The sequence below is a fragment of the Dasypus novemcinctus genome, chromosome 8 (assembly GCF_030445035.2).
Source record: "Dasypus novemcinctus isolate mDasNov1 chromosome 8, mDasNov1.1.hap2, whole genome shotgun sequence".
NCBI classification, from domain to species: Eukaryota; Metazoa; Chordata; class Mammalia; order Cingulata; family Dasypodidae; genus Dasypus; species Dasypus novemcinctus.
The window spans coordinates 10,768,557-10,793,175 of record NC_080680.1 but is presented as its reverse complement, the minus strand read 5'-3'; the positions used below and the strand labels follow the sequence as shown (position 1 = coordinate 10,793,175).

The following is a 24,619-nucleotide window of genomic DNA, read 5'->3' as shown; positions in this document are numbered from 1 at the left end:
GTCTCCTCCTCCAGTCAGTTTGTGGATGAATATCATGTGTCAGCTTGGCTAGGTTATGGTGTCCAGTTGTTTGGTGAAGTCAGTGCTGGCCTGATTGCTAAATTCATTTAGTAGATGAATTTAGATCATTAAGTTATTGATTATATCTGTAGCCAATTGCATCGACAATTGACAAAGGAGATTCCCTTCAGCAATGAGGGAAGTCTCCTCAGCAATCAGTTGGATGTCTTAAAGCAAGAACTAAGGATCTTCGAAGTCAGAAAGAATGTCTGCCTCTTCCTCAGCCAGCTTCAGTGGAGAATTCAACCTCACCTTCACTGGAATTTCCAGCCTGTAGCAAGCCCTCCTGAACGTGGACTTGCTAATCCCCATAGTCGAGTGAGTCGATTCCTATAATAAATCTCTTAAGATACACAGGCACACACGCACACATCTCTTGTCCGTTCTGTTTCTCTGGAGAATCCTGGCTAACACAATGACGACTTCCATCTTTAAAAACTAAGTGAGGAGCTGGGAGAATGGTAATCTCTCCAATGTAACACATTCCAGGAACATAGCTCAGGAACCTACTTGTTCCCCAAGTCTCAGTCTCCAGGCTTGCACTCTGCCCCTGGAGCAGGGGTCCCAGGTGTGAGGGCAGGCTGCCTGGGAGGTGTGCTCCCTCTCCCAAGCCTCCAGGACCCAATTTGATAAGTCTCTGTCTAAGGAACCACAAAGACGTCCTAATCCAGCTGCTGACGGGGAGAGGCTGGGACTGCCTAACTCAGCATGGTGTCAAAGGGACCAGCCGCTCCACTCAGCTCCTGAAGGCAACCCCAGACCTGTTCACAGAGGGAGGGGGACAGGAAGTCAGGAGGGCTTGGTCCTTTTTTCAAAATCCACTAACAGAGCAAATCTGGCCAAGAGAAGAAAGGGAAAGCATGAAATAATGAGTGTGCAGCTCCCAGGAAAAGGATGCCTCCAGCTGCAAGAAGGGTAGGGGGTGAGAGGCTCCTCCTCATCACCCACCTGCCTGCCCCGGAGAGTGGACACGCTGTTCTTTCATCGCCCTCTAGTGGCCGAAAGGAGCATAGAGCTGCCGTCCAGGGAACTGCTGTGGCCACCTGGGCACATTCAGGGACTATTGACTTGAGACTTTTGAGAGCAGGGAGATTCCTTCCACATGATCTGATGCTGGCGTCTTAAGACATTTGCCTCTAGCCACAGAACAACTCGGTCAGACAAAATCCACATGGATGCCCAAAATGTACAACGCAGGGGCAAGAGGCTGCAGGGGCCCCTCTCTGCCCCGAGGGGGCTCCGGCCAGTCAGGAGACCATCCTTCACTCCCCAGGTCTCCACCAGATGGGTAAGGCAACGCTGTCACGTGGCCTGCCCATGGGCAGGAGGTGACCAGCTTGCAGGGTAATTTCCACATGTCCTTTGAATACCTGCATTCATCCAGCAAACTGAGCTGAGGCCACCTTCTTGTTACGCTCATCCGGCATGTCGGCAAGGATGGTCTTGCCAGATGCGGACCTTCAGGGTCCTGGGCAAGAGCCTGCACAGCCCAGGGCACTGCCCGGCACCTTGACCTGCCTCTGGGGGCTCTAGGGCCTTGAAGGAGAGGCTGAGGAGGCCACCATGCAGGGGAGGGAAGGGCGCCCGTTCCTGGTTTCAGCCCACCTGGCTGCACAGCCAGGGAAGCACTGCCTTGTCCAGGGCCTTCTCCATCAGCCCAGCCCGTGGTGTGGCTTGGGGGATTTTCCAGATACACTACAGACTTAGGGAGCCCTGCCCTTTTTAGGAAGGATGTAAGTGAAGGTTTTCTTCATGAGATGCAACCCGTAACAGAGAAGGTGCGACTTCCTGGGCCTAGGCCATCCTGAACCCCACTGGTAAAAGATTAGCCTCCGGGGCAGTCACTTACAATAACTTAAAAAAAGTCATTGGAGAGAGTCTAAAAGTAGAAGCAAATCAGCTCCCAAAGACAAAAGCAAATGGAGATAAGCTCAGTAGGAAGGAAATCAAACTGGAGGTGTCCAGAAGACTTGGTCTTACTTGGGACAAAGTGTGCTGGGGAGCCCGAGAAAGAATTCGGAAGTGGTGAGAAATTAAAATAATTAACAAACAATGTTTATTAGGATTTTTTTCAAATCTGCTCATGAAGCCATGGCATATTTGCAGAGAAAAAGGGGGAAGGTTGTTACTGACAGGTTACTAGGCGAGGAAGATGGTAAAATTTACCCTTGGGCTTTTATTTCTTTTGTTTTGCTTAATTTCAAAATCCTTGAATCTAATTATTGATAAAAAATACTTAGAGACAGGTGAACGACTGATGTTTTATGTCAGCCAAGACTTCAATTTTTTATAGGAAAACCATTAGTAAAGGAATTTATGATTTAAAATGTTAGTCTGAGTATATTCCATTTTCCCCAATCCCAATAAAATGGCACTAGAGGAAAAAACTTCTAAAACAAAGGAGGTGGAGGCACCTTCAGAGGCTACATCGATACATCGATGGAAGCCCACTGAAAGATGGAGAGCAGGGAGGGCAAGGGCAGCCTAGAGTGGGAGGAACCTACAGCAGAGGCGCGAGAGCCAAACTAGCATTGAACTTCAGGGAGAAGTCAGACAACATTTATCCCAAGAAGTTGAACAAGTTTCCTGGAGATACTAAGGCTGCAAGAGGGTGACAGTGCAGCCCAAGCAAAGCACTCTTGGGAGGCACCCACCCTAAAAGACCAAACCCCCCACCCTTCTCAGCTAAAGTCTAACCTGAAGATACCCTTACCACCACCACACTCCCCCACCCCCCTACACACACATGTACTCTCAGGCAGCCTTCTGATGCAGGAGGAAGGAGACCACCTACCCCTATCATGGCAGGCAAGGCCAAAATCAGTCCAGCCCCCTGTTCTTAAAAAAAGCAGTCAAGGATCACCCCACATTTTACAAATGCCAGCACCATGAGGGAGGAAGATCACGGTGAGCAAACAAAACACCTGCCCCAGAAGATAATTTTGGGAACAGACAAAATAAAACAACTCTTGCTAATAATTTAAAACAATCAAAAAAGATACTGCATCCATTAAAAATAGCATGATGCATGAAAATTAAAAGAGGGCAGGAAAAATCTTTTATAAATGAAATATTCAATCTGTAATGTAAAAAGATATGTATATTTAATATTAGAGTTGGAAGGTAGTCAAGGGAAGCTCCCAGGGCATACAGCAAAATTTCAAAGAACTGGAAACCTGAGGGAAATACGAGACAGAAGGTCCCCCTTCCATGAGTGTAGGAAGAGAGGGCAGAACATAGAGGGCAGGAAATTATTAAAGAAATAGTATATGAAAACTGCTCTGACTTACAAAAAAATTCACATCTTCAGTTTGAAGGAGTTAATCAAGTTCCTAGAAAAATAAGTGAAAAATACATCTACACTTAGATTCATGATTGTGTCTTTGCAGAACATGAAGAATAAAGAAAGATTGTAATAATTTCTAGAGGGAAAAGTAAATGTTACCTACTAAGGATCTAGAATTAGGCCAGCCACACTGCATTCAACCAAACTGGGAATCAAGCATTGAGTTCGAAGTTCATTTCTGGACGTGTGAAGGATAATCTCCCATATACCTGATCTGAGAAAGACTCTTGAGGAAGCAGTCCAGTAAATATGAGTGAAAACCAAGAAAAAGGAAGAAACAGGATACATAATAGGATGAAATTTACCCAAGAGTCCATTTAAAATATGTTCGTGGAGTTATGGGTTTGCTCTAGAAATCTATTACGTCAACATTAGGGCAGGAAGTCAGTCAGTTTTTGTGTGATTTCCAAAGAATAGATGGGATGGCCGAGGTGCTGGATGATAGTAATAGCCTCAAAAGAAAAGCACCAGTATTTTTTCCTGTCCAAAAGAAAGGCAATTAGGTACTTCAAGATTGAAGAAATATGGAAGAAACTAAAAAGGTGGTCTGAGTTTGAACAACTAATGGCATGAAAGAGAATTTTCAAACCCTGGATATTCCCTTATGTAGCATAAGACTGTGACATAGGACCTATTAAAAAAGGAACAGTAATCATAGCACTCTACTTGATAACAGCAATTAAAATGCTATTTACTGAACTTTTGGTTTTAGAAGCAACCTATAGAAAAACAATGATAAATTTTTGCATTATGAGAGAACAAATTATAAGTCTTGACCATGTAATAGTGAAGACAGAAAACAAATACTAGAAAAAAACATGGGTGAATTCTATTTTAACCTGAGTATGGGGGAAAACCTTCCAAAGTGGACACTTTAGGAAGATGTAGACCATGTATGTGGAATCAAAATCCAGAACCAATACAAAACAAAGGGTCACTAAATTTGCAAAATAAGCAAAACAAAAATATAAATGAGTAACTAGAAAGAATATTTGCAACTTACATCACAAAGGGTTAATATCTTTAATGCATAAAGAATACTAAAAACTAAGAAGTAAAAGACCAACAACCTAATACATAAAAACGCAAAAGATATGAACAAAGAGTTCACAGTTAAAAAAATATATATGCATTTTAAGCATATTATAAGCTCATTCCACTTAATGATAAAGAAAATACAAATTGAAACTATATTTAAGTAATCACCTACCAGATTGTCAAAAATCCAAATCTTTGACGCCAAACTATGTTTATTGAGGCTGTGTGAAAATCGCCACTCTTGTCTACTGCTGGTGGGAACACAGAGTGGTAAACTCTTATAGGGGGTGGGGAGTCTGGCAATATCTAATAATAATATAGATGCATTCATTCTCTTTTTTTTTGCAGTACCGGGAGCTGGGGATTGAACCTGGGACCTTGTATGCGGGAAGGTGGCACTCAACTACTGAGCCACATTGACTTCCCTGAGTTGGCTTTCTCATTTGTGTTGCTCGTTGTTTGTTTTTTTGTTTTTTTCAGGAGGCACTGGGAACTGAACCCAGGACCTCCCCTGTGGGAGGTGGGACTGCTTGAGTCACATCTGCTCCCCTGCATTTATTCTTTGACCCAGCAAATTTAGGTGCACAAAATGACAGCTGCACAGACCATTTTGTACTTTATTGTATGTAGTAGTAAGAATCCAGAAAGAGTTCAAACGTCCAACTTGTGGAATGATCTCTGGCACATCTACACAATGCACTTGTTGCTATCAAAAGCAGTGAAGACTGTCCCCACGTACTAATGTGGAATGATCCCCAGTGACTGAAACAATGTGCAGAACAGTCTTGAGAGTGAGCTACCTTTTCTGAAAGGAGAAGGTTAATAATATATATACATGCACATGTTCTTTTTTGGTTAGAGAAGGTGTGGGTTTATAGAACAATCGTGCATAAAATGCAGGATTCCCATCCACCACCCTCTCAGTAACACCTTGCACTGGTGTAGTAGAACATAGCTCCAAAAGGAAGCAAGGAAAGGACAGAGTTTGGAAATGAGCAAAAATGATGACCTAAATGGATGGAGAGACTAGAGTCAGAGGCAGGCTTCTGTGAATATGCCCAATATAGAGCTTTGTCTTAGGGATCTGGAAAATGTTTTACACCATTTAAATAGTTAAAGGGGGATTTTTTAAAAACCTTAAAAATTAAAAACAAAACTGAAAAAAATATTTTCAAATTGGTGGGCTAAACACATAGAGAAAAGATGGAATTTAAGTGATTCTATGACATGGTATTTTTACTGTACATCTCTAATGGGATATATTCTAAGGGAAAGAGCCACAAAGAAACCTCAAACTGCACTGATTTATCTTATTATTAGTAGACTAGTATCATTATTTTGATATATGTATATTGGGTATAAGTATGAGTACGTTATATAGGTAATTTGTTAAGAACCAAGATTTCTTGTTTAAGAGAGAATCAAGTGCAAAATCACATATTTTCTTGCTCTGTCCGTTGAAAAAACATAAAAACCATGACAACCCAACAGCAAAGAAAATCCTGAGCATCTAGATCATATTCCCTAAATACAACTTCCCACTAAATGGACCCAAGGCTGCTCAGGAAACTTCCAGAAATGTGCAAAAGGGTACTGCGAGAAACCAAACTGTGCCAGAAAGTAAGGAGTCCATCCAAAACAACTGGATCAGGACAAAACTTCAAGTGAACCAACCTGCAGGTACTCTCACTGGCAAAGATGGGGCAATTTAACCACCAGAAATAAGGAGACTGTCACAGCTGAAACAAATAATGTATAAAAATCCATGGGTTCATAGTATTTAAAAAACCCATGGGGGGGAAGCAGATGTGGCTCAACAGAGAGAGTGTCCACCTACCATATAGGAGGTCCAAGGGTTTGATACCCAAGGCCTCCTGGCTCCTGTGGTGAGCTGGCCCATGCGCAGTGCCGCTGCACACAAGGAGCACCGGCCCACGCAGGGATGCCCCCACACAAGGAGTGGCCCCTGAGCAAGGAGAGCTGCCCCACGTGAAACTGCCATCTGCCCAGGAGTGGTGCCACATGCACGGAGCAAGAGGACACAACAAAGAGAAACACAGATCCCCAGTGCGGCCTGATGAGAATACAAGCGGACACAGAAGAACATGCAGTGAATGGACACAGAGAACAGAAAATTGGGATGAAGGGGGGCGGGGAATAAATAAATAAATCTTTTTAAAAAGCCAAAAACCCATGGGTCACAATTGGACATAGCTTTATCAGTTTGCAAATTGGTAACTAAGGGGAAATATCTAGGAATTATTTCACCTTTCCTGCTTAAACTATGTATCAGGGTGATCAAATACGAAATGAAAGTTCTTCATAGAAAATCCCAACCGATAAATGCAAAAGGCATAATGGAATTTAAACCCTACCCCTTGCAACTCCTAACAAAATAATAGATATGGGCAATGATCATCAGTGTATGATCATTATTGCTGATTATCTCACCTATTAGGTGAAAAGTTAGGAGGAACTTTACATGGTGGAGATCAGGCTAGCATCACTCCAAGTGGGACACCAGACCTTCTGTGCCTCGGGAATAAGGCAATAGTAAACCCCAGAACTGCCTAAAAACACTGGACCTGGGTTGAATCAAATCTCTACCACCTTACAGGAAAGACAGGGGACAGAAGAACAAGTTAATGCCCCCAAGGAAGCAGCAGTCACATCGATAGTGTGGGACAAGCTACAGGCAAATATCTAGTCTCTCAAGCCAACAGCATGAGGGGTGGGCAAAGAGGGGGAAAGGAAGGAAATTCTACAACAGAATAAAAGGGTCTTCAGAGACATAACAAGAGACAACATGTGGACCCTGTTCGGATTCTGATTCCAACAAGTTTACTATAAAAAAGACACCTTAAGGACATTCAGGACAATTTGAATATGGACTGGATATTGACTAACAGTACATAATTATTTTTCATTTTGTAGGATGTAATAATGGTATGCTGTGTTATATATATATACATTTTTTTTAAGTCCTTATTGGTGGAGATGTGTGCTGATTTCCTTACGGGAGCAATGACAGGAGGCCTAGGATATGCTATAAAATACTTGGAAAAGCTGCTCCTCTCCTCTTCCTTTGCATGCCCGTTCCTTCTTTGACCAGTAGCAGTCAGTCCAAAAGCCAAGCACAACAGATGTCTGAGTGGCAGGGCGTGCGACAGCCTAATGGCTCAAATGGGATACTGAGTCAAGCAGAGGGAGGACAACAAGACTGTGGGACAGACAGACTGCCATGGGGTATCAGAGCCCAAGTCAGAGGGCATCCAGGCCAGGGAGAGGACGGAGCGGCCGATGGGGACCGGGGAGGGCATCGGTGTGGGAGCACGGAGCGGGTAGGAGGCAGGCCGCGTGGGGAAGCGCTGGGCAGGAGCAGTCAGGCCCAGGAGAGACGCGGACAGGCTCCACAAAGGGGAGAGGGAAGCAGCAGCGAGGGGAGACGGGTCACACGCACGTGAGTCAGTCAAGTCAGCCAAAATACCAGGATAGTGGGAATCAGGCATCTCCCTGTCGGAGAAGGGTGTTATGAACACGGGAACGGGAAAAAATGATAATGAGCCCAGCGACGTGGGAAGAATTGTTTTGAGTTCAATATATACAGACAGATACAGAAATAAATACAGGTATCACACATGTTATACACACATACCATGCCACACACACCCTAACTGAGCATTGGGAAGCTAGGGAGCAGCAACACCCCAGGAGAACCGAGCACCACCCTCCACTAAAAGGAACCAGGGCTTCTTGGAAAATGGCTGGTTGTAGGACTAGGGAAGAGATTAAATTGTTTTGTATCAAAAGGGAGGAAGTACTCAGAGATGATGGGGACACATCGGAAGGAAAGAGAAGCCAGTTAGAAGGATCATCAGATTAAATATAGTAATAGATTATAACCAACCAAATGAAACAGGAAACGATGAGTCCAAACTGATAAAAGGAAAGCAATGAACCAATCGAGCGCTTGATTAGGAACAGAGTAGCTATACAGTTCCAAAGTACCTTCCCACAAAATATGTGTTAAGCACAAAGGGGGAAAGGAGTGAGTTTTCAGTTGGCAAACACCACATGCGTCAAGTGATCGAAGTGAACATTATCGAAACTGTACTTATTTCCACCTACTAGGAGGAAGCGAGAAGAAAACAGCATGACTTCTGTGACAGCCAACCCAAGATCCTTACTTAATACCCAAGATCCTGAACTTAATAATGAGGAAATATCAGACAAACCCAAATTGAGGAGTATTCTACAGAATGACTGCTCTGTGCACTCCAAAAGTGTCAAGCTCATAAAAATTGAGGAAAGAGACATAACAATGAACTGCAATGTGTGTTTCTGAGTTGGACCCTTTTGTTATAAAAGCATATTCTGGACAATTGGTGAAACACGAATGGGCTCTGAGGATTAGATGGTAGTGAGGTATCAGTGTTAATTTCCTGATTCTGATGCCTGTAGGAGAATGTCCTTGTTTGTAGGGAATGCACGTTCAAAGTTTCAGGGGTGACAGAAGACGAGGTCAGCAACTTACTCTCCAATGATTCAGAAAAAAAGAGTTCTTTGTGCTATGTTAAAAAATACTTCAAAAAATTGATGGGGTGGAATACAAATGAATCAAGATTGGTACGATATGGATAATTTTTGCAGCCAATAATAGATATATGGGAGCTTATTACACTATTTTCTCTATTTTTGTTCATTTAAGTTTTTAAAAAGTAAAGGTGCAGCTGATAGAAGATGGAGAGAAGAGAAAGAACTAGCAGCGCTGCCAGTTTCCCAGTGGAGCAGTGGAGGAAGTCACGAGATGCTGCCTGACACTAATGGAACAAGAAAGAGAGGGTGGATTTGTTACAACCACTAGGAAAACTAAGAACTTGCCGAAAATGGAAAGAAGTATCAAAAGTGAGCTAAATCTTTAGTTACCGCATGGAACATCAAGAAATGAAATCTTAAAATGATAAATCAACATATAGCAGTTTAAGCATAGTACTTCCAGGTAGGGTGGTACTAGCCAAGAGAACCCCAAAGAGAAATGATGTTGGAAGTGAATGGGGTGCAGAGGGGTGAGGGGAAATAACTACTGCTTTCATTAGAAGCCTTTCTGCAATGTCTTACTGTTTTATATTTTATGAGTATCATATTGGTAAAAATGCAAAAGACATATTGCTGAGATAGTCTTATTCCTCAAACACACCACGTGCTTCCTGACATTTTTCAGCCTCCTTTGCAGTTAGGTTGGGAGTAATAAACCATGAGAGACTGTTGCTGCCCCAGCAAGGCGATGGAGAGCTGCTGTGTTTTCTCCTCCCCTCTCCCCTCCTTTGATAGTGGTCATCCAGCCCCCATGCTGAGGAGGTGGAGCCACAAGACAGAAGCCTGCAGAATCCCTGAGTCACCCACGGATCAAAGCAATCTGAAGAATAGCCCCACCCACATGGGAATTGGCATGAGTGGGGACTGAAGGGATTGGCATGAGCGGGAAGTGAAGTTCAGTTGGGTTAAACCACTGAGAATTCACATTTTATTTGTTATGCAGCTCAGCCTGTACTGACTGATACAGGGGAATTTAGGACATAGTAACAAGGCTTTATTAAGTGATTGAAGTAGGGGATTTTTTATTTTCTTATTTTTTCTCTGAATAAAATAAAAGCCTAGTAAATGTGGGGGTGTTGAAGGGTTGTCATGGTTTTGCCATTTTATGAATGCAAAGCCCAAGTGTGTACTGTCGAATGTGCTATCAGCTGAGAGCATTGCTAACAAGCTCTTGGTTAAGCCTCATTAACCAAGCTGTGGAGACCTGGCTTTTTGACTCAGGGAGCCAAAGCCCAAGCCCACCCATTTGTGTGGAAGCAACTTATTCAAATGCAGAGCCCACTTCACTTTTCTAGTCCTTGAAGGTGAAACAGATGAATCAATGATTAATGACTCAGGAAATAAATTTAGACACAAGAGGGATGACTAAGTGATTCCAAAGATGTCAAAAAGGAAAAAAATGGTGCTCGGAACCCGTCTCCACAGCTGCCCCTAGGGGCCCAGTCACCAGTCTCTTGCCAAGGGCTCTACTAGGGTTTTAGCACCTCACAAGGCAGCTCGGAAGCCCTGCCACGGTCCTCCTTACCAGCCAGCCTTCAGAGAGCTCGGGCTCCCTCTTCTTGAATAATCAGTGCTCCGTGGGAAGGCACCTAGGTTGTATGCTCTCCAGTAAGTTTAGACACAGGCCTGCTTTGCATCCTCATTTCTCTGAGTAATCCATTCTGCCAAGTTTCCCCCTGTATAGTCGGGGCCCAACCAATTACCATGAAAATCAGATGAATAAATATCGAAGAGAACGTGTTCATAGCTTATTTTGGATTCCTCACAGCAAGGAAGCAGCATTACATTTTTAATTAAGTCTTTCATTTCCATTTTCTTTTTTCTGCTAAAGCTGGCCTCAAAAGGATCAATTAAACCACATAATCGGATGCAGCAAAAAGCCTCCCAAAAGAACAATTATTAGTAGGTGTGACTTAACAATTATTAGTAGGTGTGACTCAACAGCACTACAAATTTCTCCTCTGAAAATAAAATTTTATGGACAGCACAGCTTTGGTTCTTGGCTTACTTCCATACTTGATTTAACCACACAACCACAACTCTATTTCCTCCTTATCCTCTACATTATCTTTCTTGATTCTGGTTTGTACATGTATAATAAATACAGTATTAGCAATGCAAATCTTTAAAAATCATTCTTTGGGCTATAAGGACTGTTGCGGATTGCATTACACCCCCAACAAAGAAATGTTCAAGTTTTCTTCTGCATTCCTGTGGGTGTGAACTCATTTGTAAATAGGTCCTTTGGGAATATTATTGTTAGCTAAGGCAGGAACTCATTTGTGAGTGGGACCAAATTGAATCAGGATGGGCCTTGATTCATATGGCTCAAGTCCTTATGAGGAGAGGAATAGACTGGAGAGGAAGCAGGGCCTGTTGAGACCTTGATTTTGGACTTCCAGCCTCCACAACTGTGAGACAATAAATATCCATTGTTTAAACCAACCCACTGGGTTGCATTTGTCATAGCAGCCCTGACAAATTGAGACTAAGATGAAATGTACAAAAAAACTAATATTGTATTTGGCTAATTTTTAACTTTTCATTTATTATTTTTTTAAAGATTTATTTTATTAACTTCTCCCTGCCCCTTCGTTGTTTGCATTTGCTGTGTCTGTTCAGTGTCTACTCATCATCTTTTTAGGAGGCACTGGGAACCGAACCTGGAACCTCCCATGTGGGAGGGAGGCATCTTATCACTTGAGCCACATCTGCTCCCTGCTTTGTTGGGTCTCTCATTATGTTTTTCTTCCTTGTGTCTCTTGTTGTGTTGTCTTGTTGCGTCAGCTCACCATGACTGCCTGTCACATCAGCTTGCTGTCCTGCTAATCCTTTCCAGGAGACCCTGAGGACAGAACCTGGGACCTCGCATGTGGTAGGCAGGAGCTCAGACACTTGAGCCACATCCGCTTCCCAAGTTTTCACTTATTTTAATGCTTAAACTTTTCAGATGAAATATTTAGAGTCTCATAGAATTGCTTAGTGTGGGGACCCAGGACCTGGGCTCCCCCTAAGCCCTCAGCATGTAGCTGCCTGCATGACCTAGACATGAGTAAAAGGTTAACAACCCTCCCCGGAGGGGAAAGGATGTATAGATGGTATCATAAACCATAATCTCCTCAGAGCGGTAAACCTTCATTCCTGTGATAACATCACCAGACCCCATATGTGGTGGTGTTTCCTAGCAGGAACTCTGTTCTCTACCCTGTGGAATGTCCTTGTTCTGAAACCCCTTATATCATCCTCATTTTCCCACCTCTCTGTGGCACGCTGCTCTCATTCTCCAGATCACTGCCACTGGAGGTTCTCTTTCGTTCGTAAGTTCCAACCAAGCTCATGTCTGACTCAGTGCCAGGTGTGTCCTTTGGCCTCACAGCTGCCCCAACTCGTGCCCCCCAGGAGCTGGGTTGGAACACTTGGATATTTTCTCTCCTGTTTTCATTTAGATAACAGCAACTGGACCATTACCCAGCCAGTTCATATGGAAAGGCCTTCAGACTGATTTTACTTAGAAAACCTTGTTTGCAGGTCTACTTGTGCCAATAGCTGAGAACTTCATCAACCTGCTCCACCTCCTCAGGCAGTTTCCTGAACTGTAAATGTCTTGAGTTGAACTACACATTCATGAATTGGATGTGTGTGAAGATCTGCTATGTAACAGATGCTGAAGATAAAGCCATGAATGAAATTGCTGTCCTCATTGCCAGTGGGGGAGCTGAACAATAAACTTAAATGCCAGTTTGTGATAAGTGCTGAAAGCAGAAATAAAGCAAGGTAAAGAAATAGAGAATGTCAAGAGGTATCTCTCTGACATAAAATGGTTAGGGAGGGCTTCTCTGATACGGTGACATCTGGAGTAAACCTAGCTCGTTTTAAGTGTTACTGTGGAATATTGATTCCCAAACCAGTTGAGGGCAGCACAAGCAAAGGGAGTAGAGACAATTAAGACCCATTTCACTCATGGAGAGGGACTCCACAAAACCCCAACGAAAATTCCAGCTACCCAAATCCAAGGAAGTACTGCACAAGTAATATGTTCAGTTCTGGCAGGTTTTACACCAAGATTACATCAGAAGATCTATCTACGCAATTCCCCATCATAATGGATTTTAAATCACATGATGTCAAAAGATGCTGAAAAAGCATTTGATAAAGTTCAATACCTATGTACAATTAAAGTAATTAGGTGATTAATATGCCTAAGTCCCATGAGAGCAGAGATTTTCTTTTTAAACTGGTTTATTGATGTATCCCAGATGCCAAAAAGAGTGCCTGGATTTAGGAGGCATTCAGAACATGAATGAATGAAGTCCTTTAGCCTGATTTTTAAAAATCTACCAAAAGCCTACTTGCAAACATTATATTTTTTCTTTATTAACCTATCAAAAGTCTATGTGCAAACATCATTTCATTTGTTTAGTTTTTCTTTATTAGAGATGCTGTGGGTTTAAAACATCATTTTTAACGGAACAAAACCTCAAAAGCCTTCCCTTTACCATGGGATCCAAAAGCAAGGGCGCCCTCTCTTGTGCAACACAGAAAGGCAACAGGTCCTCATGAGTGCAGCGGGTCAAGAATAACGCAAAAGAACAGGGAGAGAAGGCAGGAGACAGAATTGTCAGTATTTTAAACTTTATGGTCACTGTTGCAGCAAAACTAAAATCCACGAGACTGTTCAGCAAGATTTCTGGGCATAAGATCCCACACACTGCATTCTCCTCCTCACAACAGTGCCTGTTGAGAAAAAGAAGCCAAAACAGCACACCGCTTACACCGTTACCAAAACTAGACACTTCAGGAAACACAGGAACAAATTCGACAGAAGAAATTTCTGGAGAAAATTTTAAAAACTCTATTGAATAACATCTTAAGAACTAATAAAAGTGTGTTCAAAATCATGATAATTTTATATTGGAAAATATCAGTCCATTACCAAACTAATCTCTAAATTCAAAACAAATCCAATCAAAATCCCAGCGTGCATTTATGTAACTTGGAAAGCTGACTTTATAATTCATGGAAGTATAAAAGTCTGAGAATAGGTAATTTAGAAAAAGAAGAATCAAAAGGAAGGACTCACAGCATCGGATTTTAAAACAGTTTCAAAGCCATAATAATTAAAACAGAGTATCACTTGTGCAAAGAATTAGTAATCAGAAACATGAGGAGAATTAAAATTTGAGAAATGGATCCATGACACAAGAGTATGTATGTAATATGCAACAGAAGGGCACTGTGCAACATGGCAGAGAAAAGATGAATTGTTTGGCAAATGGTCACAGAAAAATGGACTTAATATATGGAGATTTAATAAATACTGAGTCCTTATACCATATCAAATTCAAAGGTAAACTTCCAGTGGAATTAAGACCTAAATGTGAAAGATGAAAATATAAAGCTAATAGAAGCAAATGTAGAAAGCAATTTGTGGGTGAGGAATTTTTTTAAGACTCAAAACCATAAACCACACAGGGTAAAACTCATCGATTTAGCTCTATTTGGAAGAAAGCCTCCCTTTTGGTGAAGAACACCACAAATAATATTATCAGACAGGTGAAAAGGGGGGAGAATATGCATGGAAATCCCCTGGCTGAGAAATTCCACAAGAAAACCCGAGAGCAAAGTCAGTAGAAAAATAAGGGGAAAAGAGAATAACATACAGTTTACAGAGAAACCTACTAATGAGGTAGAGTGGAAGGACTGCCAACCAAACAGTGAGCTCTCCCCTTGCTCCTGACTCCAGTCAGATCAGCAAAAACCGAGAGATGACACCTGAGGAAGGAGGAGCGTGGGAGCAGACCCCACAAGCCCTGCTGGTGGGGGCATCAGGAACCCAGCTGTCCCGGAAGCAAGGGCAACCTAGTGAAATTAAATGCACGTATATTCCATGGCCAAAAATCCCACTCCTGGGTTTACGCCCCTAGAGAAACCATCCCTTGGATTCAGAGAACTCATGCACAAAGGCTTACAGAGGCTTAGGCGTCCTTTGCTAGAGAGTTCGGTAAGGGATACGTGGGCTGCACAAATGAAACCCCAAGCTGCTTTTCTGCCGTAACGACTCAGGATGTGGAAAGCAACATTCAGAGAATGTTGCAGAGGAAGAAATTAAATCAGATCGGTGGAACAATGCCGTGTTTGCAAATTCTTAAAAACACACGCAAAAATTTATCTTCACAGATGTACATATATATAAAAAATAGAAACCATAGAAAGTGGATTGGAAGGATATACATAACGTTCCCGGGGAAGTGGGTGCTAACATTGAGAAGGAAAAACAACTGTGAAGAGACAGAAGTTTAGAGAAGGCCAGGATTTGAGTCAAGGGCAACTCCGTCTAGGCACCCTGCCACCCACACGTGGCTAATTGTGTTAAAGTCCAACGGGAGATAAAGCTTCCTCCCTACCTAGCAGTAAGAAAATGCAAGTTTTTTAAAATGACCATTTAAGTAACTCTACCCTGCTTCTTTATTTTCACTGGTATAAAGGGTTTTAAACAACAATCCTGGAATTTGTTCGATGGTTAGCTTAAGTCAACTGCATTTATTAAACTTAGCAATTCTTGGACTGTGCCCAGTGTGAAGTAAAATATATTTATTGACTGAAAGATGGAAAATTCAGTCAATCCCATAGAATTATTCAGACACAACTGCCCTGCCATAGACGGTCAACCTCAATGTCACGGGGCATTAATTCTCTGAGTGGGAAAACAAGAAACGAAGGAGGGTTTTATTTACGGCTCCAACACATTTTACAACTTGCAAATAAAAACCCCACTGATTCAACTTCTAGAGGTAAATATTAAAAGCCCAGGGGCCTGCGCCTTTCCACTGTGAATGCATCTGGAGGAAAACCCTCCCCAGTTTGTGTATTTATTTACCTTAAAGGCCATGAAAGTCAAGGCTCTCAGCCTGAGCCCTGGCATTTTCCCAAGTGTCACATGGGGACCCTGTTGCCCCTCTCCGGCGGGACAGCATGAGTCTTTCAGTCTCCCAGGTCCCAGAGGAGTGACCTTCAGGGTTTCAGAAGGAATGTCATCACAAGGGCAATGATGGAAAGCGGGCGCAGGCTCTCTTACAGGTCATCCCCAGCCACCCCAGCCATGCGCTCACCGTGCCTTCGGGATCCACGAGCAGCAAGTGTTTGGCCTGGCCGTTTTGCATGCCTGTGAGGACGAAGGAGCCCGGGTTGTTGGTGCTCTTCCTGACCAGGAAGTCTCCCCCTTTCTTCAGCAACCCCTCTGCCTCCTTCCTGCTCATCTCGCCGAGGTACCACGGCTCCCCCTTCAACTCCTCCAGCATCTGGGCATCTGGGGCTCTGGGGGAGACTGGGCTGATGCATTCCACCGATGCTGCCTTACTCAACGTGGACCCCAAGGGCTGATGCTTGAGAGCATCTTCAAAAGGTTCTGTCAACGACATCCGCCAGCGACAAATCAGTCCCCACAATTACAAAGGGTGAAATGCACATCATCAGAGATGGAAACACAAAGGCAATGTCTACCATGAAAAAAAAAATCTGGAGCAACATAACTGCTGGTAATATAACAAGACTCATGATAACAAGCATTGAAAAGCACAGCCAAAATTTTGGCATGACTCCTTCTGAGGAGTCTGCTTTTCCCAGACAGCTGGGATTTGTGCATTGTGCCAAGGATCCAAGGCCGCCCTTCGTCTGGCTAGTTAGAATTACTTCATTTTTCATGCATGGCATAATCTAAGAGGTCATGCATATGACATGCTATCTACTTTCTCTGGAACATCAGATAGAGTCTTTTTTTTCAAAAAATCTGTTCCCCTTTTGAATAAAAACCTGAAAATAGACAAAAGAAATAGACAAAGGAACAAGACATGTTGCAAAGTTTTTATTTCATGCAAAACCTAAGTCTAACCCACCAAATGCTTATTTCAAAATCTTTGCATCTGGCAAAAAAAAAAATTTCAGGCTCGTTTTCTTATTATGACTCTGAAGTAATTTTTAATGAACTTTATTTAGACACACTCAATAGGGAAAGTGTTTCAGAGAAGAAAACTGACATTTTATTGAGTGTGTTTTATGTGACCTGCCCCAGAAACTCTAACTTCCCTTGATCTTCAACTTTCTCCCTGTGAAAAAGGACTCTGAGTGTCTGAAATCCAGCTGGTTCATCTCCTTTAGAACACTCTTCTCACTGCAGGGGATCAGTGAACAGTGAATCTGCCCCTCCCATTGCCAAGCATTGAAGTTCAGTGTTTGATTTTCAAATAAGGTAGTATGAACAAAAGCACTCTGGAAAATGTAGGCAGGGCTATGCAACGATGAGGTATTAGGATGATTATTTAGGACCTCGCTGACCACCCTACAATGCAAGCACCATGAGAGCAGGAAGCATTCTGTTCTGGGCACTCTTTTATCCCAGAGCCTAACACTGCTCCTAGAGCACAGTTCGTACTCTATTAATATTCAAAGATTGCTGCAAAATAAGACCAGTTAGTTAAATGTTAGGAGGGAATGGACAGAAGTGAAGGAGAACAAATGAAACCAAAATTGGGTCATTTTGACATAGTAAATAATTTGCAGATTTGTGGAGAGGAAGAGATTTGAACTATTGGCTAAACTTATGTTTGTGAATTTTCCTCTTACATCCTACATTTTTCCAGATTGCCCTGAATCATTGAAAATTTGTGTTTACTCTTTCTGCACCATCACCGTCATCACCACTCAGCACTGTCATCAACACCCTCATCACCATCACCACCATTATCATCTTCACTTCCATCAGCATCATCCTCATCATTTCCACATTCAATTTTATCATCACCACCACCATAGTCATCATCACTCTTACCACCATCAGCTCCACCTTCACCTCTACCAGCCCCATAGGAACCACCATCAGCTCCATTAGCATCACCAGCACCATCATCACCGTTATCCCACATTCACCTTTACCACCATCATGGTCATCATCACCACCATTAGCTCCATCATCAGCATCACTGTCAGCACATCATCACCACCATCATCATCATTAGCAGTACCACCACCACCAGCACCACCAGCACCACCAGCACCACCTCCACCAGCACCAGCACTAGCACCTCCACCATCAGCACCTCCATCAGCGCCACCTCCATTACCATCACCAGCACCTCCACCCCAGCACCTCCACCAGCCCCACCAGCACCTCCACCACCAGCACCACCAGCACCACCTCCACCAGCACCAGCACTAGCACCTCCACCATCAGCACCTCCATCAGCGCCACCTCCATTACCATCACCAGCACCTCCACCCCAGCACCTCCACCAGCCCCACCAGCACCTCCAGCACCTCCACCATCAGCACCACCTCCATTACCACTACCAGCACCACCAGCACGACCTCCTTTACCACCACCAGCACCTCTACCATCAGCACCACCTCTATCAGTAACACCACCACTACTTCCATCAGCATCAGCATCACACTACCATCATCACTAACACCACCAGCTCCACCTCCATCAGCACCACGACCATCATCACCACCATCAGCACCATCATCACACCACCATCACCACCACCAGCACCACCTCCATCAGCACCATCATCACACCACCATCACTACCACCACCAGCATCACCTCCATCAGCACCATGACCACCATCACCATCATCACCACCACCAGCACCACCACCTCCATCAGCACCATGACCACCATCACCATCATCACCACCACCAGCACCACTACCTCCATCAGCACCATCACCATTACCACCACCAGCATCACCAGCACCTCCACCATCAGCACCACCTCCATCAGCACCATCACCATCATCTCCACCATGACATCCATCAGCACCATCAGCATCATCATGACACCACCATCATCACTACCAGCACCAGCATCACCTCCATCAGCACCACGACCATCAGCACCACCAGCCTACCACCTCCATCAGTACATCAGCACTATCTTATCATCATCACCATCATTATTTAATTTTAGAGGTTCAAGATAGACTAGGTCGAGTGCTGACTTTATTTATATTTCCATAGTTTTCAATAGATATCATCCTCTCCAGGGTTCCTTCCACTTTCTGTCTCTCCTTCTCTAGTTTTGGGAGCAGGAGTAGAAATCCATTCATGGAAAAAGCGATGGCTCTAGTTCTTATTTTTCCAATCTCAAACCCCAGTCCAATATAATGTTCCTCAGATGCTGAGGAAATTGGTAAATTAAGCTCACTGGTTAATTGGCTAAATTAAACAAGAAAAATTACCTGACCTTACCATAAATACAACTACTAAACTGCAGTTGGACGATACTGTAAAAACTGGAGCAGAGATTAGGAGAGCCACCACTTTTCTCTGCTTCCTAGGGAAAAGTATTTCACTCCTTTCAGGCTGTTTGTATATATTTTTTTTAGATGAAGGGGTTGGATTAGGTGATGTTTAAGTCCCTCTAAGCACTGTTATTCTACATGTCTTCTCGCTCTGGTGGTTTTTGTAAGTCAGAATGGAAATATGGTCTGGCTGGGGAACCAAACAGGCTGAGGAAAACTAGTGTTTTGTTGTCATCATGTTGCCTAATCATAAAGGGACTTAACCCTGTTTCCACATGCATAAAATATCATGACATCAAGTGGTGAGACAGCAAGATTCCAGCTCTGCCTTTCATAAGCGGTTAAGTTACTTAACCTCTAGAAGTCTCCACTTCCTCCTCTGTAAATTAGGTATGATTAATAATAATATAATAATAATATCTACCTGTGGGACTGTTGTAAAAATTAAATAAAGTAATAAGTGTCTAGCACATGATAGAAACTCACCAAACATTAGTCTCCTTTCCCTTCCTCTTCAGCCTATAAACTTCTAAAGGAATTTGACAAAGAAAGTTAGGACGCACAACTCTGACTCTTTGTGAGCCTGAGAACAGCAATTTCCACTTTCATTAATCAGTAAATGAACAATTTAGTTTTCCCAGCCTATACCAACAGAAAGCCATGGCTCTCCGCTCACTATCTGAATAGCTGTGCTCACTCCTGAGCTATCCTTTATGTTAAATAGTTTTTCATCAGAGCACTTATCATCATCTGATATTGTATATTTGGTTGTTTCTTTAAGCTCCAGGAGAGTAAGAGCTTTGTCTTTCTTTCCTGTGTATCCTCTGTAAGTAGAATAGTTTCTGATACAAGATAAGCATTCTGTCAATATTTGGAGAAGGTTAGGGGGACAGAAAGGATGAGAAAAGCAAGAGAAAGAATGAGAGTGAGAGGGTGGACATACATGCGCACAAGAGAAGATGTACTGCAATTTCTTATTTCTATGTTGGTCCTACTTAAGAGAGTTCCTTGAAGACAGAGGACATTGCATTTAATCTGTGCATACTTAGAAACTAAGACAGTATTTAGCACATAGTAGCCAATTAATACTTCAAAGAATAAAGAGATGAGTGCATTTATTTACACAAATAATTTTTCACAATATATGCGCAGATCTTCTCAACACATTTGCTGAGAATAGTCACTTCCAAAATGGGGAAGAAAATTGCTTTGCCTCTTGACTGCAGCAAAGGTTGGCCAAGCTCAATGCCTTAAACAACCCCAATTACTACCCAGAAAACTATGACTGATCTTCACCACAAATCAAAGCCCTGTTAGCAAGCAGACACTCTAAACGCCTGGGGAACCCAGGTGACCTGAAGAAGCCCAACAATGACTATCACGTTAATCTGACAAGTTTAATTTTCAAAATTGATTATTTTATTTTTAAAAAATTAGTTCACCTAGAGGAAATAGCTAATATTTTCTTCGGGGACAGGGAAAAACAAAACAAAACCCTGTTGGTGGAAAATCCAATAATGACACGAATTTCAAACAAAAGGCAGTGTAAAAAGCAACCACAAAAGAGAAGAGGACCAGAAACAAAAGGAAACCCACTCATGTCAAACAAGTCTTTCCGTGGACTGCTCTCTCCACTGCTGACGGAGGCTCCAGCGGCAGCACTCAGCGCTGCCCCCACCAGGGTGGGTGCCACCTGTGGGGGGATGTGCTGGGTGTTGATGTAGGTGGGTGCTTCTCCCACAGGTATGACATGGGATTTTCCTTCTGGCAGTCTGTAGATATCCAAAGACCCTGCAACAAGAAATGAGCCCTCTGTTTCCTTCTGATGGTAGCACTATTCAGGCATCTCTAGCTAAGCCACCAAACACTTCATACAGAAGTTCCTTACACCTGTTAGTAGGAAAGTTATTCTTCCAGATAGCCACTGGTTAAATCCTCCTCTTTTGATCTTATCCTAATATGCCAATGCCTTCTGGCTAGGACGCTTTCCAGTCCTTCGTGTCAGGATGGGACACCCTGGAAGGTTAGGGGTTTCCCACACTTTGGGACTCATGGGAGCAGAGCGGGCAACGTCTATAGCAGAAGAGGCCCTGGTCTCCTCGTGTCCTTTACAAATGCTCTCAGATCAAATAACTGGGCAGAAGAACAAGTTGTATTTTAATTGCTCTTTTTTTGGTAAGCATAAATGAGTGTTCTAAAATAACTCCATTCTGCCAATACAGTGCTGGCCCAAGGACCCCCCTTTTAGAAGGGCATCTCCTAATTTACTAAGACATGCTCTTACAAAATGGAGCTGGGCATTGCTGACACTGGGTGGGACCCCGCCTCCCCCAGGGCAGCGGTGCTGCCACAGTGGGACGGCCCAGAGGGTGGACAGCCGGTTCCAGGCTCCAACCTGGGCCCCCTTGTTCAGTCGCCCAGAGGTGAGTGGGCCACTATCAGATTCCTTACACATGAGCTTTGTTTCCAACACACTGACATAAACTCATTCAGGAGAAATGCAGTCATTTCTGGAAAGAGGTTATCTTTCATACCTGATTGTCAGGGGCATGAGGAAGGCAGCTCAGTCCGGCTCACAGGAGCGGATGGTCTGCTTTTCTTCCCAATGCTACCATCAGTGGTGTCATTTTGGCAGTTTGAAATCAACCCGAGATCAGCAGATGTTTCAAATCAGTTCTTGTTTTTTATTTTTATTTCTCAAGAGCTGACTGTTGAACCTTTGCCAGAGGGCACAGCACTACCTCCCAGCCTGTAAGTGTGCACATTATCTATGCCGTGCTACAATTCCAGGTGCTGAGGAACATTATCAGAAATTCTTGCCTTGTGTCTCTAGTTTTTCATCTACCCCTGAATCTGATTTCTGTGTTTAAGCAGCTATGCCTGGAATGCCTGCCCTAGGTTGGTGATGGCTATTTGCAGTTCCATGCCTTCGTTTGCAGTGCAAATAAGTTAATCTTGAAGGAAGAATCTTACAAGCTAATTTTAAAAAGATCAAATACCCAGAGAATAACTTTCCTGAAAGCCCTTTCCAAGTGTAGATGCTGAACTGAGGCAGGTAGACACTCATCAGTGGCTATACCTTAATTTCCATTTAGGGAGAAAAGCTTACAGCAAAGTAATAGGTGATATTCTTATTTTTTTTCCTACTGAAAAAAAGACCATTGCTTATTGATTTCAAAAAAGAACTTGAAATTTACTGAGTTATGAGTCTCAAGTACTAGACCACAAACTTGTATAAGGCTCATTTGTCCCTGACTTGACCAAAATAACTTGAATATACAAAAAAGACCTCATTTTAAAATTAAGACTGATATAGTCTATAATAAAGTAAATGTCTATTGTAAATACTCTCTCTCCTTTAGTCTCTAGCATTGTATTATTATGTGTCTATATACGCATATGTTATATAAATGAATTTTTTAAACTATGAGGAATTCAAATGAATAGCCCATAGCCTCTGGTAAAGTTATTTCCTTCCTATTCTGAGGGAGAACCATGCGGCAGCTTCTGCAAGGTCAGATGTTTTATTGCCTGGGTCAATACTAATGGGTCTTTATCCAGCTGGGGCAGCAACACAGGAAATTCTCCCATACTGGAGAACTTTTTAAAATTTATCATTTACTCCCTGGTACAAATAGCTATAATGGAAGTGTAAACCTTAACATTATACCAATGAATGATTAAATTCACGTGCATAGAAACATAAATTGGATCTCAATTCACTGATTGCTCCTTCTCCTTTAGACCCTATAGATTTAGTAGCCAGGCCTTGGGGCTATTGAAATGGCTTTGAAAATGTTAGAGACGTGGAAAAAATACACACACATAGATATTTGTATGTATAACTATCCAGAAAACAGAGACTTATGCTAGCAGTAAGCTTCCAGCCAGCTCTTAGGTAGTTCTACTTGATTACTTCTAATGTGGGAGGTAGGTGCGTGCTAACAGGTTTGATGAGATGGGGAAGCATCCTCCAGAGGTACGTGGGGTCTGTGGGAAATTCCATCCTTGGTGCCATCTCTGTGCCCTGCATCATGGGCACCACCACCCATTTGATTGTCCTTTGTAAGTAGCATTAAAGAAAGAAGAAATCAGATATATTTTACTGCTTTCTCGGTTGGTGGGAGATGGAATGTGGGATGAGAAGGGGAGAAAAGGCTGGATGTATGTAGAAGGTTTAATAAGGTCAAGTGTAAGCATAAATGAGTGCATGGTTGAACTTGATGGTAACACATTATAATGGATGTAACAAACACTGTTGATTCATGGATGTGATTGTGGCTGATACAAGTAATCTAGAAAGATCAATGTTAGTTGGAGGACAGCTGGAGGGTAATATTGGGAATGGGTAGCAGTGATTTTGGAAGTAGATGAGGATTGTGGTTAATAATAGAAATTCAGTAATGCTCTTCTACTACAGGGTGTTAAGAATGTGGTGATATATGGGAAAACTATAACTAATGTAATTTATGGACTACATCAACAACATCATCATGTTTTGTAGCAAAAACAAAGTTGGTACTCTAATAATTCTAAAGGTAAAAAATATGGGGTTTGATTTTGTGAGATATTACTATGATTAAGCAAATTTTTCCTCTTCTTCAATTTTTTCGTTAATAAGGAGCCCTTGGCTATGTCATTTAACTAATCTGTTTTTCTAAACACTAGAGGAACAGCTGAGTTAGCAGTTGGAATTTGATGAGATAAAATGTCTGAAAAAGAATGTTTTAGGAGTAATGTTTCCATAACTTGTTGAGCTGCCTTTTTCTGTTCTTTTATTTTTGTGAATGTGAAATAAAGTTGTTGGAGTTGGACTCAGATGTGACCTTCTACACATACTTCTTCTATCACTTTACTGGACCTGTGGTTGGCGCTGGGCTTGGTGTATACTCAGGAGACCCAAATCTCTGGACTATCCATGTGACAGCCAGACCCTGAGCCTCAGCAAACTTACAACTCCTACCCTCTGGTTTATTGGACTTACCCTGGCTAGAGAACAGGGAGGTGAAAAAGGTCTACCACCACATCAGAGAGCCAAGAGTGCCTACAATTGCAAGTAGGAAAATTGTATCCATCGTCCATGTGGAATCGAAGCCCCCTTTTGATATAGAGGGGGAGTGGACATAACCACCTCAGGGTCCATAGGATGGAGGAATAGAGTATGGATTAGAGTGGACTTACTGGTCCACTATGGAACTATTGTGATTAGTAATGGAAGAAATTGTAAAACTGACATGGAGAGAGTGGCCACGGTAGCTCCTGAGGGTAGGGAGAGGGAA

General features: G+C 42.8%; 1 protein-coding gene across 1 annotated transcript in view; it reads right to left on the bottom strand.

Moving 5' to 3' along the window:
- SHC3 (SHC adaptor protein 3) overlaps window positions 1-24,619 on the bottom strand; it is a 183,447-nt gene that overhangs the window by 16,989 nt on the left and 141,839 nt on the right. The window contains exons 11-12 of the mRNA XM_058301443.1: window positions 20,937-21,131; window positions 16,150-16,445 (exon numbers count right to left, since the gene is read on the bottom strand). Of these exons, the coding sequence (XP_058157426.1) occupies window positions 16,150-16,445; window positions 20,937-21,131 (491 nt within the window). The remainder of the gene's footprint in view (window positions 1-16,149; window positions 16,446-20,936; window positions 21,132-24,619) is intronic.